The 17,184-nt window shown below is 56.9% G+C and overlaps 4 protein-coding genes and 1 non-coding gene across 5 annotated transcripts; 2 read left to right on the forward strand and 3 right to left on the reverse strand.

Moving 5' to 3' along the window:
* Positions 1-860: 860 nt before the first annotated feature.
* On the forward strand, positions 861-2,855 carry BKA78DRAFT_244816 (vacuolar import and degradation protein-domain-containing protein; the record flags this gene model as incomplete). Its single annotated transcript, XM_066884067.1, has 3 exons — positions 861-1,436; positions 1,527-1,659; positions 1,747-2,855. 3 exons carry the CDS (start codon positions 861-863, stop codon positions 2,853-2,855), a joined length of 1,818 nt encoding a protein of 605 aa, XP_066748715.1.
* Positions 2,856-5,081: 2,226 nt separating this feature from the next.
* Positions 5,082-5,183, reverse strand: BKA78DRAFT_t35. The gene has a single exon. It is a non-coding gene; the product is annotated as a tRNA-Lys (tRNA).
* Positions 5,184-5,365: 182 nt separating this feature from the next.
* On the reverse strand, positions 5,366-5,856 carry BKA78DRAFT_244911 (RNA polymerase-like protein II mediator complex subunit 10; the record flags this gene model as incomplete). Its single annotated transcript, XM_066884076.1, has 2 exons — positions 5,366-5,657; positions 5,711-5,856. 2 exons carry the CDS (start codon positions 5,854-5,856, stop codon positions 5,366-5,368), a joined length of 438 nt encoding a protein of 145 aa, XP_066748716.1.
* Positions 5,857-6,325: 469 nt separating this feature from the next.
* On the forward strand, positions 6,326-9,418 carry BKA78DRAFT_230144 (PXA domain-containing protein; the record flags this gene model as incomplete). Its single annotated transcript, XM_066883759.1, has 4 exons — positions 6,326-6,746; positions 6,801-7,662; positions 8,914-9,117; positions 9,241-9,418. Coding segments are annotated over 4 exons (1,665 nt in total), but the record flags the coding sequence as incomplete, so codon positions are not given.
* Positions 9,419-14,467: 5,049 nt separating this feature from the next.
* On the reverse strand, positions 14,468-16,323 carry BKA78DRAFT_998 (uncharacterized protein). The gene is made up of 3 exons (XM_066894108.1): positions 16,066-16,323; positions 15,934-16,016; positions 14,468-15,843 (listed from the first exon to the last, which is right to left on the reverse strand). The coding sequence occupies exons 1-3, from the start codon at positions 16,083-16,085 to the stop codon at positions 14,861-14,863; spliced, it is 1,086 nt and encodes a 361-aa protein (XP_066748718.1). The 5' UTR covers positions 16,086-16,323; the 3' UTR covers positions 14,468-14,860.
* Between the last annotated feature and the right edge of the window lie 861 nt (positions 16,324-17,184).

The raw sequence follows: 17,184 nt of genomic DNA on the forward strand, positions 1-17,184 counted from the left end.
CGTGGCAGCAGGTTTCGAGGAGGACTGGTATGGACTCGACGGGCACGGATGTTGAGCTGCTAGAGGCAGACGACTGGGAAACGGCGTCGCTCCGCTTGCGGACAGACGTGTCGTGGTGCCCTTGGGTCGCCTCTCCTGCTTCGGGCCTCGCTGGACGTGCAAACATAGGGTCATCTCCTATGCCTCGGCTGGATCTGAGGGAGCTCTTTGCTAGACGAAGAGAAAAGGATGCTGGAGGGTCTACACTACAGTATAAAATGTAATAAAACAAATGAAGATTTGACGTGGTACACGCCGCCGTCTGTGGTGAAGCTTAAATTTAGCGCAAGGTACTGCCAACGGACGGTGGACTGGAGTGGACGCATTGGGCGAAGGTCGGCCTGGTGGTGACCTAACGGCACTGGTGGCCGCACGGGGAGATAACGTCAGTCAACTACCACTCATCCATTCGCCCGGTTCAATCGTCGAAGAAGTGAAGAGAGGCTCCATGTCTCCCATAGACCCCGCATCGCCGTGAGACGTCAGACATCGCCAAAACTCTGCTGCGAAACCACCACCGCTGGCCGTTTCAGCCGCAGCCGCACCCGCGTCCATCCATCGCCATCGCCATCGCCATCGCCATCGCATCACCAGTCACCGACCGTCGCTCAAAGCGCCTCCCTCCTTTGTCGTCAGCAGTCGCAGTCGTCGCTGCACTTCTTTGTTGCCCCAGTCACCGTCACGCAATGCGCCCTGTCCCCTCCTCGCGATGCCTCTGACCCTGACCACGGCCTCCGACCACTTCGATCCTGTACAGCACGCCTCACCTTCGTTTTCCGCTTCCATTGCCAGCGCCAGCCCTGCACCAGCACCGCCGTGAGATGCCGCCGCCAACCTCGCGCGCCAGTCCGCAGCCGACGGTACGTCTGCCTCCCACCGCGCCGCCAGCACCACCGCCTAACACGGCTCCGCTACAGGACGACGACTCCACCGCCCGCCCCAACACCCCACCTTCGTACCTTTCAGCCTTGCGCCAGCTCGAGTCCCCCGTGTCGCCCCAGGTCATCAACCTGGCCGCGACGCTGACAACTCAGGCCGAAAACGAGGCCGATGCAGACAACGTCAGCTTCCTGCGACGGCCCATGGACCCGCAGGACGAGTGGCGCCAGCAAAACGCAGCCGCGGAGGACGAGCTCTTTGAGGAAGTGCGCGCGGCCCGCGATCGTCTGAGAGCGCGGACGGTCGAGCTGCACCAACACGAGCAGGACACGCGCGATCGCCAGATGCGCCTGTCGCGTGTCATGGAACGCCTCGAACGACTGAACCGCCTTCACTTTTCCATGCCCTATAGCGATCGTGTGCCCCATCAGAACAATCTCTACGACTGGAGCCCTCCCACCGAGGCAGACACTCAGGATGAATTGCGGGACATGATATCAAACGAGGGGGCTCGGAACGTGCGTGAGCTCAGAAGACACTGGGAACGGCAGCAGAGGAATGAGCAGTCGAGGACATCGGAATCAAGATGGAGCTCCTCCGCGGCCCAGCCCTCGGAATCGTCCCTGAGGTCCACGCAATCGAGAAGACCACCGCGATTCTCTGCGAGATCGAGAGATAATATGCAGCGCTACATTACAGACCGCGACACTGCCCTTCGACCTACCCAATCTGGTGACCTGGGTCGTATACAAACAAGCCGCTACGGCTGGCACTCGTCGATAGAGCCGCGCCCTGCCGACCCGTCTGCGCGGGCATGGACACCACCAGGGCCGTCCGCTGGAAGGGACAGAACTTGGGAGCGCGAATATCGGCGAGCCTTTCTCGAGAATCCTAGCAGCAATCCTCCGCCCTCGTCTCCATGGCTGGAGCAAACCATACGATACCTCTCCAAAATCCGAACTTCTGACAGCTATGAGGATAGTCTATTCCACGCAGTAGATGCGGGGTTTGTCACCAAGGAATTTTTCGGAGAGAACCACGAAGACTTTATACTCGATGTAGGTTCAGTACCTCGGCCTGCGGAAACATCATGGCTCGCTCCTGGAGCGGTATTTTCAGGGTCGCAGCATGCCACGACCGTCGCCGGGAGCTCTGCATCGTCATCTCAGACTCCGAGTACCACCGCAACGACCTTGTATCGTCTTCATAATAATGACCCGTCCATGAGAAGTATAATGCACAGCATCGATGCCCTGTCCGGTCAGCGGACCGACGATGCCAGGCCTCCGCACACTCAACACCAGCAAGACCGATGGCCGGTCAAGGTGACGATTCACGCCGTCGACTGGGCCAAAATGACGCTTTCCGCCACCATGGAAGCCTACAACGTGCCTTCACATCCGCCACAGTACCCCAGCAGCAGTCTCGACGCGTCGGCTCTACCGCGCCCCGGAACGCGCACTTCGAGCATCACGACATACCTGGAAGGCGAGATTCTCGATTTCCAGACCCATACGTTGTTGACGGAGAGTTTCAAGAGCAGCCCGGCAACAGACGCAACGTACTGGCGCAAACTGCCCCCGTTCGCCCACTTGCGTGATAACGACCTGATCCACAGCCTCGTCAGTCACGAATACGTATCCAAGCTCGCAAACGAGTGGATCCTGATGCGCTGGAAGGAGCGCTGCTTCGTCAAGTCGACGGGCGCTGCGCGGCAACAACAGCAGCCGTCGTCGTCCGCGACTCGCCCCTCGGTCGACGACGAAATGGTTGAGGACGGTTGCGGCCTCACCATCTCGGGCTTCTACTATGTTTGTCTAAGGCGTAGTGACGGTGCTGTTGAGGGCCTGTATTACGACCCCCAGAGCAGCCCCTATCAGCATCTCAAGCTGTCGCCGGTTGGTGGCGGCAACTTTCCTGTTTGGGGCTTCAGGTGAAGCGGCTTGTGAGATCTTTTTTCTGATGGAATGGGCGACGTGAGGGTGAATGCACTGGCTTGGCAGCGTGGAGCGCGATAGTCAGACGCTGGTCTGCGTCTTTCCAAGCGTCGACTCGGCATCGACATTGACATCGGCTATGTGGACTGGCATCGAGCACAGCACCCCTTCTCCCTCCTCCGTCCTTCCGCAAACCTCACTCGTCCTGCCATCCTCCAGTCTACTCGCTCCTCTTTCCCGGAGACTGCATCTTCATCGGCCACCTGTCTGTCTGCCGCATCGCATCGAGATACCCCGACTGCCCGCCACGGCCCAGCAGAATTGCCTTCCTCCGCATCTGTACCTCCTGTCCTTGCCCGCCCACTTACGGTTTTCGACCATCACATTTGTGTTCCTGCATCTCGCCACTCACCTACTGACACTTCGCTATACCTGTTTGGACACCACAGTGCTCGGCGATGTGGACGCTGGGTGGTAGATTGGCGGACGGCAAGGCGTGGAAATGTGTGTGCGGGCTGGTCAGAAGCAATCAGGAACTCAAGCGCCTGGTCAAGCGGTGATGAGAAAGACAGGCAGGCGGGTAAGCTGGCAAACGGATCGGCTGGTGGGCTAGCGGGAGGAGCAGGCAGGGGCCCCAACCCGCCTGTCATTGTGGCCTTTGTCCTTTTTCCCCCACCGGCTGGCTAGCCAGTCGTTCAGTTGTTTGGAAATCGCCACCAACGTGCGTGGGACTAAGAGAGAAGAAGAATAGAGCGCGCAGGACAGCATCGTGTTGACAGGCTAGCTGGGCTGGGCTGGGCTGGCTGGTTACCTAGGGACGGCCCATACGCTTCCTAGCTTGTACCTCTCGTACTGTACATACACCTACCTATACAATACCCCCTCAGTACCTACGTACGTACGTACTTGTACCTGTGCCCTGTACGCACCTCAGTACCTATTGCAGTGCTGCAGTAAGCAAGCAAGAAAGTATTCTATTATGCGCATCCTAAGACGAAGGACGTGGACTGTCGTTTCAAAGGGTTCAAGAAGCCGTTTGGTGACTAGGCGGAGGCTGTGTTGAGTGGATGTGACGTGATGCGTGCTCATCGTGGTGGGTGTGCGGTATGGTGGCTGGAAGAGAGAGGGAGGGAAAGGGGGATAGCTGAGGTAGGTAGGGAGATGTGTGGGCATGTTGTCGTAACCCGTCAATATCTACATGTATCCAACATCCATCCTTCCTCATCCATCCACCGGTATATCTACCTACCTACCTACCTATCTCCCTTGCGATTCAACGACCCGTCTATCCATCTAGTGTACCTTTGTTAACCCTTTGAACGGTGGACCCATGCATGCTATCCAACTCGACATCCGTCTACCGTCCAAAGCGTTGTTACGCGACTGTTGTGGCGTGAAGTTGTCAATCGAGCGACGTAACGCGGGACGAGACGGCCAGGCGGGACTGGTGGGAATTGAGTCGAGTGGAGTGCAGAGGGGTTGGGTTTTGGCAGCTGCTCTCTTCTTGTCTGCGCGTCTTCTGGTTGTAGAGAGTGTGATGATGATGGATGTGGAAGATTAGCTTCAACGGGCGGCTGAAAAATTCTCTGTGATTGTTTTCACTTGGGAGTCTAGATGGGATTGGAGTTTATCGTGGTACCCCAGCGCCTCCAGTTGTTTCCAAGATGGATTGGACGACGGCGCGGGTGGCGGCACTCTCTGTCGGCTCCCGTCGTGGTCATCTTCTGGTTCAAATTCGAATAAACAGCTTCCTTTTTTTGGGCCTTCGTTCTCTTCTTCTTGGTTCGCATGGAGGAGCAGAGAGTAGCGACTGCTCTCGTGGGAAATGGGGATGTCGCCGACTCTTCTTATACTGGTCTTTGAGTTTGCATTTCTCTCAGAGCCGGAAGCAAATCAAATCACCCGTGGCCCAGAAAAAACTTGACTTGCGGAGATGGCTTGCTGCCTCGCATCCCTGGTCGCCCTACTGTCGCTTTTTGAGCATCCATTTCAAGCGTTCTTCAACCACCTGGACTTGTTCCTCAAAATGCATCTAGACGCAAAGCACGATTCTTTCCGGCGAGATTCGGTAGTCTCGGGACACTGGGTGCCCTCCATGACGGAAGATCCTCGGCCAACGTCCGTGCGCGGCAAAAAAAGTCGCTTTTTCTCCACCACGCTTGCACGCCCAACAAACACTCCCACAGAACAGCGCAACAAAAGGGCAAAAAGAAATCGTGGGAATTGAGCCCAACGCGGGGCTTGAACCCGCAGCCTTAAGATTGCCTGGTATTGGTGCTGTTGCACAATACTAAGAGTCTTACGCTCTACCGATTGAGCTAGCCGGGCAGCTGGTGGAAGTTGGATGCTTCCGAGCTGTTGTTGAGATTCCGATGGGAGTTTTGGGTTATAAATAGGACTTGTTCAGTCCATCTGGTCCCCTTTCATAACGGGACAAAAATTCAAGATCCAGGGCCAGTTGTGTTGTTGTCGAGAGCGGGAGTTTAGCGCCGCCCGGTGCGGCCGACGACTCAAAGCGCTTCCGCGTTTCCACCGGTGTTTTGGACGACTCTGCGTGCGTCGGCTTCGAGCTCCGGGAACGCAGTGATGATCTTCTTGGCCAGAATGTCGCGGAACTGGGCGTAGGCCTCGCTCTTGCCCTTGAGATTCTGGTTCTTCTTTTGGACGACCTCCGCGAATTCGCGCGTGTAAATGTCTGGGTTGCGCCCACTCTCGACGTACGCGACGATTTCGGGCGGGACCATGAGCGAGACGTTGGAGGCCTGTCGCGAGAGTTGGAGGAGGTTGGCGAGGAGCTCGGTGCTGCGCGCATGTCAGCGTCGGGGTGATGAAGTGTATGGTCTGGTGAGATTTACATCTCCCGCTTCATCGCATCTTCGGTGTTTGTGCCTTGGAAATCGTGGACTTGGACGACGAGCTGGTAGAGGTTCTGGATGATGCGCTTCATTTGCACTGCCAATTTGTTAGTCGCGTCGCTTCCAATCTGACGAGCGCTCACCATCAATCGGTTCTAGGGTCGACACAGGATCGGGAGCCATCTTGATGAGACTTGACGGGTCGTAGGTCGTCCAACACTGCGAGCTGGTTCGACGTGTCGTGGTTAATTGAAGCTCTGGAGCTCCTCACCGCCTTGGAGCTTCGGCCAGTCAACATCGGGCCGATCCATCCCGGAAGCGTGGCCGACACGACGCGGTCGAGACGGAATGCCTCCTCAAAGCACATGATAATGACGACGTTCGACAACTTGCCAGCCTCGACCTCCAACGACTATCTCTTCACACGCCCTGGATCCCGTAGGAGCACCTCCGCTGTCCGAAACACCGTCAAGTGCGCGCCGTCCAGCAGCAATGCGCCCAAGCCCAGATTGACCTGATGCCATGCAACCGCTTCCGCAAAGGACGTCGAGCTCCCCTCAAGGCTCCGTTCCCAGCGCCCCGAAGCTCGCTACAGGCGTAGACGCGGGCATTACAACCTCCAGCGCGCGTCCCGTCACCACCTCCCGATCCGAGGCCAGAACAAATGGAGATGTCGCTTCGAACAAGGCGGCGGCGGCGTTTATTCGTCGCACCCTGTGCGCACACCATGTTTCGTCCAACATCCTTGCTGGTGGAGAAAAGGGCAAGACGTCCCAGAAGCCGCTGGATGAGCTATTGCCGCCGTTGACGAGCTCAAACGAGGTCGACTTGCAGCTGTACGCCATCATCTCCGTCATCATCAAGGAGTTTGTCAACGCATGGTACGCCAAGATCACACCAGACCATGTATTTGTGGACGAAGTGATTCAAATCATTGCCCACTGCACGCGAGCGCTCGAGCAGAGGCTGAGGCAGGTGGATCTGGAAGCATTGATCCTGGACGAGGCGCCCCGGCTGGTTGAGGATCACATTGAAGGTGGGTGCCAACCACGACGACAACGAAGCGACTGCTAATCACACCTTCCAACAGCATACCGGACGTCGCGCCGAATATCTGAAAGCAACCCTCTGGCCTCGGATTACCGAAACATATACCACACCCTCAAACCGCACCCTGCTCTGGCACCAGTGCCATCCGAGGTAGATCCAGCCGCAATCTTGGAGCAGCAAGAAAATGAGGCAGCTTGGCGGCAGCTGCTGGTACAAGGAGTGTTGGCGGTGCTCTTGCCCACCGAGGACTTGGAAAATGGATGCCTCCGCGCATTGGTGGCCGAGATATTCTCGGAAATGATAATTGGCAACGGCGTAGGCAACAAGGTTTGCGAGCCGTGGCTCTTGTGGGAAGCTACCGAAAAGATTGCTCATGTCATTCATCCACGCGTGGCCGAAGCAGAAGCAAAGGCGCTTTCCAGCGGCTCAGCAAAGACGACGAGTCGCCTGGAGCAATTTGGCCTGCTCACCTCACCATCCGGAGACGCCGTCGAGCCACGCAAGCAAAAGAAACCCTGGAGCGGACAAGCCTGGTCCATTGGCGATCTCAACGCCCTGTTTTGGAGTATATGCCAGTACACGTTTTTGGCTTTTACGGCTTTGCGCGCCATCATCACGGCTCTTACACGATCGCCCTCGCTCCCTGCGAGATCTGTGGGTGGTGTGCACATGTCATCCCCCATGGACGCCAGCCGCCAGTCGCTGTGGAGCAATAATGCCGCGCCGTCTGCGACATTGGATGAGCCGTGGCCGGTACTCAGCATGAGCGCGTGGACGTGCGCCGCTCAGCTGCTCGAATTCAAGGCCCGGATGCCATGGCTCGCAGGCCTTGTATCGCTACTTCATTGGGGTGCAGTCAGCGGTCCGGGACAGGTGGGTGGCACAAACGGACCATTGGACAAGTAAGTCGGACTGTTTCTTTTCTGTCGTACTCCCCATCGCATTCGTTCGACTCTTTCAGCCCATGTCGCCGTTCCCTGTCTAGCTCCGCATGCTCTGAAGGTCACTTGACTTGGCTGGCAATCCATGTCGGCCTATCGAAGGCTGCAATCCCGGCCCGCGGTTTCATACCCTTATCGTCATGCATGTGGCCCCTGCCGCCCACAGGCGAATCGACGCGTCGAGGGCAAAGCAATGCAGACGACGCAAAATGCTCTACTGGCCCAAGAACGAACCTCTCTCCGTCCTCTCTAGCTTCCGATGCGCTAGGCCCGCAGCTCGCATGCTACAGCTCAACAAGACGAGCCCCGCCATCAATCCTGGAATTGGACTTTTCTCGCCAGGCAAGACGTGCCGTATGCGCCCGGCTGATCTGCCTTCCGCCCACTGGCATGCTCGGGACTGGCCGCTCTTTGCAAGGGGCTGCGGCCAGGAAGCCTTGTTTAACGCGAAGCCGCCTGGCATTGGACGCCGCCTACGCTTGGGACCGCAACCGCAATTAAGATGCGCACCAATATGAGTCCCCTCATGCGACCACGAGAGTGACATCAGACCATCTCCTCACAATGGACAAGAGCTTTGTTGGGCATCGCAGCGGGGAGTCGGCGGCCACTGTCCGATGCCTGTCTCACGTCAACATGGACTTGCCAATTGCGCTTCATGCCGTCTCGATCTCACCACCGGCAGCAGCTTCTCATACTGCCTTTGCAAACATCGTACGGACTCGTATGCGTCCGGCCGGGAAAATGATGGTTCAATTTGGCGCCGGACCTTTTGCCTTGGCGGACATTGCTCCTCGGACTGGCGATCCTTTCAACTCGCTTACCCTCTGGTTTCGCCGCGTCGCCCTTCCACGAGATCATTGATTCCAGACACAATTCTATCGAGGTCAAGACGTCACCGACTGCCAAAGAGTCAGGCATGTCCCGCCGCAGCACCAAAGAGGGCTAGTCCGGCGAGCGGCCAATACCGCTATTCCGGCTCTCGTTTCCCAGGCCTCGCATATTGATCCCAATCTGCCGTTGACCCCATTTTTACCAAATTTTCCCAGAATTCCGTCTTCGCTTCTGCAAATCTCTCTGTCAGCCATGCAGCATTGGTGCCTTTTTTATTTTTCATTTCCCTCTCGCATCCGCGGGAGTCGCGTCAACATTACTGCCCCCCCATGATGAGATTGGTAAAGTTTACTAACGCCATATGACCTTTGTGCACAGACTGCTATCCCACCACATTCGCGCGCACCTGCTCAACCCAGCGCTGCTCCCGCCCCTGCTGCGCACGTTGCGCGAAGCCCTCTTCCCCAACAACGCCCCGGCCCCGCCGCGCGTGGCGCCTTCGCCCGAAGAGGAGCTCGCCATCAAATGCAGGGCCGCGCAGGCCGTGCTGGCGGCGACGCCGGCGGCGGTGAGGCCTCGCTTGTTTGGCAGGGCCGGGGCAACGACGATTCCGTCGTCGACGACCTCCTCTGCCAGTACTCATGCTGCGGCGGCACCATCCTCGTCGTCGGCGTCGTCTATAGGCGACGAACGTGGAAGCGGGAGGGATGAGCCGCAGTCGGACGACGATGTCCAGAGGAGGCAGGTGGAGCGCCTGCTGGATGTGCTGGGCGACCCGTACCTGAACAAGCACCTCGTCTTTGGGCTGATTGAGCTGGTCGTCGTGCGCCTGCTGCCCGAGCTCGGCGAGAAGGGCGTCGACGCGTTGATGGAGGAGCGTTTGGGGTACAATCTGTAGGTGGGGTACCAAGGCGCCCGTAGTTGCTGAGGCGTAGGTGTTCATCGTTGCTCCTGACCATCCTTCGCGGCGTATGCTCTTGCTTGGGTAGCTGATCAGTTGGCTTCTTCTTGTTCCCCTTCTTCGTGTTTTCTCTTCGTTGAATGCCCGTGGGTGGCTTGGGGCACAGCATGGCATGGCGTGGGAGTCATGGCATAGAATCACATGGCATGGCGTTGCGCGGCGTAGTGGTTGTGGCGTGGCGTGGAGCGGCGTGGTAAGGTCAGTGAAGCGTCAGTAGCATTGCGATTTGCGATGCGGTACATAGATTGGCAGGGGAGACAGAATGGGATGGACTATGGTCAGGTCTGGACAGAAAAATTAAGTTTGCTGGCCTCTTATCCGAACCGTTCTACCCAGGGTAGACGTGATCTAGATTGTTACGTTAGGTCGAGTTGCTCATGCGTTGTTTGCTCGAGTCTAGCACGTCGCCTCCTTTTCTTGCAAATACTGCCATCCTCCTCTCTCTGCGGCTGGAGTACAGCAGTCGTAGTCCTCCAGGGCTCATAAACTCCCCACACCGTTCCATGATCAACAATCGATCTACAAGCAGACCTACACATAGACAGACTTCCGAAACCCCCCTTCCCAAAGCATGGGAAGGTGCAAGCGGGACAGTCCAATCATAGAAAGATGTGCGTCTGCTATATAGATTCCGCGGAGGCACGAGGGGCCCCTCATTGCGGAGAAGGCACATATTCACATATTGCAGTATAGGCACGTTGCCCATAGCTATTTCGAATGCAGCAGGTTGGGAAGGGTTGCTTGCCGAAGAAATAGTGGAGGACACGGCTTCCCATGGTTTGCCTGTATCCGACTTGAAGTGAAAACTCTTTTGGGGAATTTGCGGAACCTATTTGGGCTTTTTCTCTGCTTTTGTCTGTCGTGGTCGGCAATGGACTGACTGGAAGATTGGACCGCACTGACTGACTTGACTGACTGACACAAAGCAGACCTACCTACCTACCTACCTACCTACCTACACACCTCCAACACAGAAAGCAAGCAAGCAACAATAGACCACACAGCACAAAACTCGATCGCAGCGGCACATGTAGACAGCTTGCCCGCCCCGCCAGCGCACAACAAAACCCTCGATCTCAACCTCCGCATACATGCATACATTCACGACCATCTCATCATACAGTGCAGGTACATAGAAAGAGGGAGGTGCTATGCATGTGTTGGCAACGCCATACAACACCAGCCGTTCCATTCGGCCCACCGTTCCGCTGCACGCAGCAGCGCAGTACAGCGTGGTGGTGGTGGTGGTGGTGGTGGTCCCGACAGCCCGGTCCGGTAGAGTCTGCATATTACACATACATGTGTGCGTAGGTGGCTATGTACGTACGTATGTAGGTAGGTAGATAGCTGGATAGATGAGTGCTGGTCGTAAGTCTAGACGAGTCGAGAGGACGTCACGAGCGTTTGGTGTGGAGAAGTAAATGTGAACTGTATATGTATGGTGGAGTGGAGAGGAATGAGTGGACCGGGGGGTTGGGCAGCGGGCAGCGGGCAGTGGGCTGGACCAGGCCGCGCTGTGTTTGTATGCAGGCAGGTTGGCAGCGTCTGCGGCGCTTCAGACCTCCATACACACAGTCATTTACAGTAAGCAAGAACTGGGACGAGCCACGCAGGCAGCGGCAGACAGCAGCTGGAAAAGGGGGCGATTCCAAGAAATGGCGATGGGGAGGAAAGGGGGGAGTTTGTAAGACGGATAAACGGACGGACTTGCGGCGGCCAGGCAGATAGTTGGTGAGCTGAGCCACCAGATGCCTTGACGGATTTATGAGAGACTAAGGGCGGGCAACGAAAACAGACCAACCCTTTTGTCGTCGCTGCTGGATCCATTTTCCCAGGTGGATGACGGATGTGGGGTTGGTAGGGGAGGGTGGAGAGGACGAGGGGAGGGAGGGGGCTAGTGTTTACCTCATCAACGAGGGGGCCATTGCATGGCATGTCCATCCGGATGGAGACTGCGAGGGGCGCTGAGCTGAATGATGAGTCTCAAGAAGGTTGAGGCAGGAGTGGCGAGTACAAACTCGAATAGCGGCCAACAACGGCCAACAACACTGCCATGAATCCGCAGACGAATGTGGAGGAGGTGCAGAGATGAGGATTCCACACGACTACTGATTGACGACTACTGACGAGAAGAGACGAAAGAAAGTGGGACGCGCCCAGCCGCAGCCCAGCAAAACCCACTTGTCTGCGTGCATGCCGGTTGGTTGGTTCGTTGGCTTGGGCTGGCTGGGCTGCGGCATGGTGTCAATCATCTCGGATTTTTGACAAATTATTGCGAGTGCTGCTGCTGACGGACGAAATAATTCTGCTTGGCCACCACCACGAGTCCGCAGACGTCCGTTCCTGCGCCGTACCTACGTACCCAGACCGTTTTCCGTTTGAGGTAGGTAGTCAAAATGGTGATGACGCAGCGACGGGCGTCAGCACCAACAAAAAGGCCATCATCATCAACAGAATGAACGGACAAGAGGCACTCAGCAAGACCAACGACAAGAAGACCAAGAAATTGGTTCGACGGGCGACGGAGTAGACGGCGGCTGTTGTATCCGCAAGGTCCATACATAGCGGTAGCCGGCCGGCCGGTAGGCAGGCGGCGGGTATTGACCTGGGCTTGTGCTGGCTCTGGCTGCCGCTGGGGCACCTGAACGGACGGGAGCGGGAGCGGGAGCGGGTAACAACGGACTCGGTACTGCGCAACAGCACTGACTCTCTTCCCTGATGTTTTTTTGCCCTTGTTGGAAGAAGAAGGAGAGGAGCAGCAACGCCAACGGCAACGCGTGAAGATGGAGCCCTAACATTAGCAAGCGCAAAATTTTCTTGGGCCATGTCCGATGACGATCGTCGACCGCCCGCACCAACGCTTGAGAGGGGAGTTGCCGCCCCAGTCGGCCGGTTCGCTCGCCGCGTGCCTGCCTCCTCGCTCGGCGCCGCAGTCGTCGTGTCGTGGGTTTTGTGCCGTTGTCATTCGCCTGTTTGCTTGCCCGGGGGCTGCATCGATTGGATGGATCCTTCTCCTTTTCTGTAGGTGGCCAGCCTTCCAGCCGCCGTGTCTGCCGGATGAATGCGCTCCTTCAGCGCAGAGAAAGAGTCGGTGAGCAAGCAGCAAGCAGCGAGCAGCAAGCAGCCGGACGGACAAACGAGTGGTAAGCTCAGCTCATCTCGCTCGGCAAAGCATTGTCGAATAAAGGCAGGGGAGTGGGCGCTATTGCTTGCTGCATCGAGAGAGAGGGAGAGAGAGACGAGGCATGATAGACAGAGAGACTTGCGAGAAACGGGAGGCCAGCGCCACGGCGGCAAAGAGAAAGAGGCAAAAAGATGCAGGGTCGTCTTTGATGGGAAGCAAGATTGGGTTGCAGCAGCGACGGATAATCGCATGATGAGAGGATCGAGCAAGGCCACAACAATCAACACAGATGCTATACAGACGGCATGCTAAGCAACATGGATCGCGACTTTGAATGCAGGAGCGAGATTTGACACAGATGACGAAAAGAAGAAAAGAAAGAAGCAGCAGCAGCGGCAGCTGTCAAGAGTCAATAATGGTCCTGCAATACCTTTGCAGTAGATGTATTGGGAGGAGGAGGAGAAGATCCGCGGCGCTGGGGAAAATGTGATTCCAGCCTCGAAGGGCACTGCAATCATGTATCGCGCGTGCTCTGTACATATGAGCGGCAAGCAAGGGAAGCTGATGCCCAGAAATGACGACGATTGACTGGTACGCGGCAGCAGGGCAGATGGCGCCGGCGGATGCGGCTCCGTACAGAGCCGGCGCATTTGCATATTGCGTCTCTCCCCATCCATCGCTCCATCCATGGACGATGAACAGCCAACAAGCAAGGAGGAGCAAAGGGAGGAGACGCAGCAGGCGGGAGATGTGCTTCTTGTCCGCCCCGGTCGAACGCCATGTGTACAGGACATGGTGGTCGCTGGTGCGGTACGTGTGACCAAGACAGCACCAAACGCAGGCTGGTGGGCTGGCTGGAAGGACCACGGCCATCATCAATCACTGCAGACTCTGCGTTTGGGGAACGACATCCGTCCAGCCGCCCAGCACCGCCGCCGTCGCACAGCGCTGTGCTACGTGCTACCCCACGTGAGCCTGCACTGCGGTGGCCCCCAGTCGTCCGTCCGTCGCGGAGAGTACCTAGTGGTACGGCCAGTGGCGTGGGTGTCTAGTCCTCCTTTGAGGGCTTTTTATTCCTGTGCTAGGTAGCCGTATGCAGCTGCCCCCTCACCACCCCCCGGCCGGGGGGTGCCCACGCCTGGACTGGTCCGCTAGCCTGCCTTCGCTTCCGCCCAGGCGGCAGATAGATGCCTTTGGGAGACCGTCTCTGCGGCCGCCCGAGACAGGCCTATGCAGCTCCCGTAAGGCGCGACCACAAGTAGCCTGCAGCAAGGCAAGGGAGGGCAGAGCAGCGCTGCTGTGCGGTGGCCTTCGTTGTAGAGGTTTTCTCGTCGACGGGTACGCGAGTGTCCCCTTTCCCTTAGACTGACAAAGACGATATGCATGAGCGACACTGTAATAGCAAAAAGTCATTGGAACAAAGCAAGGGCTAATAACAAAAAATGGCATTGACATTGACCCCGAGCCTGGCTGGCTGGACGTTTCCGCATCCACCAAGCAAACACGCAACGTACCCAGAAGGATGGACGAGACGAATGACGAAGAAAAGCAATAAAATCGGCGTGGAACCAAAGCCGAAACATGATGCAAATTCGCCAGGTGCTGTCAGTGTCCCCAAAACAGTCCCGCGTGAGCGGATTCGACGTCTTTTTTTGCAAGCGGATAGTTTCAGTGTGGTGGTGGTGATGCTGATGCCTGCCGGTAGTCCAACCGCGAACCTCTCTTTCCCTCATCTCGCCATTTTTGGTGTTTCCGTTCGTTCAAAATTGAAGGGAGAGAGGAGCACAGAGAAAAAAAGCGAAACAGGAAACAGCAGGGCGGGCCGAATTGAAGGAGGGACGAAAGAAAAGAAAAGGAATGCTACTGGATGAAAAAGATGAGACAAAGAAAAAGAAGCAACAGAGGTATCACAATTACATGGTACCCTGCAAAGCACAGCAGCGGCTGCAGGGCCCTTCAAACCGAGATGCCATCCCAACCCAACGCAACAGCGACAACAACGAACCCGAAAAACTAATGTGGTGAAGCAAAGAATGTGCAAAGAAAGATACCGCGACTCTTCAGGAATGACTGCCAACCTGTTGCCCGTATGCCCGTGGACCGTAACCAGCCGGATCAAACGACGCCGCCAAGCACAGTAGGAGTAGACGAAGGATTCGTTCGGGACCATGATGATGGGAGGAAAAGAATACAATGGAGAGGAAATGGGGGATCCCCCGACGACGAGGGCGTGCAAACTCTCAAGTCTTCCTGACGAGCTCCTGTTCCGGGATACGGTGCAGCCCGCCGGGCAGGTTCTCGCCAATGCTGCCACTGCGCTGCAGCCTCAGCTTTTCCATCAACTTGCCAATTGTGACGTACTCCTGCGGCTCGACGAAGCCGCTCGGCTGATGCTGAAAGAAGCTCATGACAAGTTCCAAAGCCTTCCTTGCGTCTTCTTGCGACGGTGACGAGGGGGCCGTGCCGTTGGTACTGCTGGGACTGACCGGTGAAATTTGCTGTGTCGTCGTTACAGGGGTCAGTGCCGGAAGCGGCGGCGGCTGCATCGACGTCGTCTGCTGTTGTAACAGCGCGTTGCTTGGCTGATGTTGCTGCCGCATCATCTCTTCAACTCCTCCCAGCGATGGGTCCGATATGGGCGAGTCCAGTGTCGTCGACGTGACGTAACGGGGGGTTTCGGCTTCAGACGAGGACGGAGGTGACCCATACGGATCTATCCCAAGCGCCGGGAAGCTTTGGCTCCTTTGCGTCACATTGCGCGACTGCTGCGACGGCATGAAGGGGCTAGGCCCACATACGGAATCCGGCGTGAAGAAGGGCGAAGTCGGGCTCGTGGGACCCGCCGAGAAGGTCGATCCGGCCGCATCTGTAAAGACGCTCGACAAGGAAGTGTTGCTCTGCGAATGGGGAAATTGGCGGTTCGACTGATCTCGGTAGCTATCCGGGCTTTCGGTCTTGACGAGGTTTTCTTCGCTCTTCAAGGAGCCCGATGTCATGGGCGAGGGCGACGACACTCCTCTCGGGGAACAGGGCGACATTTCGTTGGGAGTATGTGCGCTTGACGGTGGATTTGATGGTTCCGAGTCTTCTGCGATGGACCGCTTCCTCGACTTGGCGCCCATCAAGCTATTCTTTTGCTTAAACTTCTCCAGCCAAGTGTTACTGTTGGCTTTGATATGGCTCTCGGAACTACCGACCGAAGCGGCGAAGAATTGGGCCTTTTCTTTAATCATGTCATCTGTCAGAGGAAGCCCCTGCCGCTGGTGGTTCTTTGCCCAGTTTGCCAAAGCTCTCTCGACGTCGGGGAACTTGCTCTTTGATCTCTTGATAGGAGAGCGACTTCCGTCATCCTGGTACAAGTACTTTTCCTTTTGCCTCAGGACCTTGGATACGGTGCTAGAACAGTCAGCTTTTTGAAGTCGTCTGCAAGTCCGAGAATAAATACCTGCGCTCGACGCCAAACATGGCTACACAAGTTAGCAACGACCATGACGCCAGGATTAATGAACACACCTCCAATCTCCGTCTGCTTCACAGTGGGATGCTCCTCGTGGTAGAGACACATGCGCCGACGGTCATTATCCGTAAGTGTCTTTCTTGGTGTTGATGATGTCCGGGTCGAAGTAGCCGAAACTGGGGTTGGGGTCGCTTGTACTGGTGCAGGAGCAGGAGCAGAGTACATTTGCTGAGGCCCGTAGCTAGTCTGGCTCGTCAACATGCTCGGCCATTGGGGCATTATGAGCGGTTGGAGATGTTGATGCGTCGGCCTGGGCGGTTGCATTGCCTGGTGCTGCGAGAACATGGGCTCCATTGGCGACGGATTAAAGGCAAAGCCAGTGTATTCCTGGACTGGAGATTGATGACTATAGGCGTCGGTCGTCCAAGGTCCTGCGGGGTCATATTGGAAGGTGGACTCGTCCGGGTGGTGTTGCTCGTGCTTGATGCCTATGTGGCTCATGGCGATCAGAAAGCGAATGCTGCGTGTTGGCGAACCGTGCGGTTGGAATTTTGGGACAATGTCAGACTTCTTGTATGCTGCGAGTGCATCCGAGAGAGTGGTGTTCCTGAGTTCAGAAAGGGAAGGGTGCATGCATGCACGGGGAGCTCATGAAGCGAAACACGGTAGTGGTACCACGGCGCAAGCGAAAGGGCAAAGACCAGAGACAAGAATGAGACAAGACGGGGGGGGCCTCGCTGACACAAACGGGGGAGCAAAGATCGGAGGAGGGTGGGCGATGGGTTCGAGATCAAAGACGTGTGGAGAGAGTAGAAGTTGTAGGGGCAGCCCAGGACAGAGAGCGGTAGGGTTGGTACGGTGCGGGTGCGGTGCGGTGCGATGCGGGTGCAGAAGCGGGAGCAGATAGGCAGCTGGTGCCCCCCTGTATGTCTGTTTCGTGGACATGGCCGTCTAGATGTTTTGAACTGGGAAAGGCGGGCTGTCGCTCTCTGGGGCGGCCAGTGGGAAGGCGAGGCGGAGACGTTGGACGCTGAGAGGGCAGTCAAGTCGGGTAGCGGTACAGTCCAGACGCAGGCCCTGCTGGGATTGTTGGAGAGCTTCACGAAT

The sequence above is a fragment of the Phyllosticta capitalensis genome (genome assembly GCF_038381095.1).
Source record: "Phyllosticta capitalensis strain CBS 128856 chromosome Unknown BKA78scaffold_1, whole genome shotgun sequence".
Taxonomy (NCBI): Eukaryota; Fungi; Ascomycota; class Dothideomycetes; order Botryosphaeriales; family Phyllostictaceae; genus Phyllosticta; species Phyllosticta capitalensis.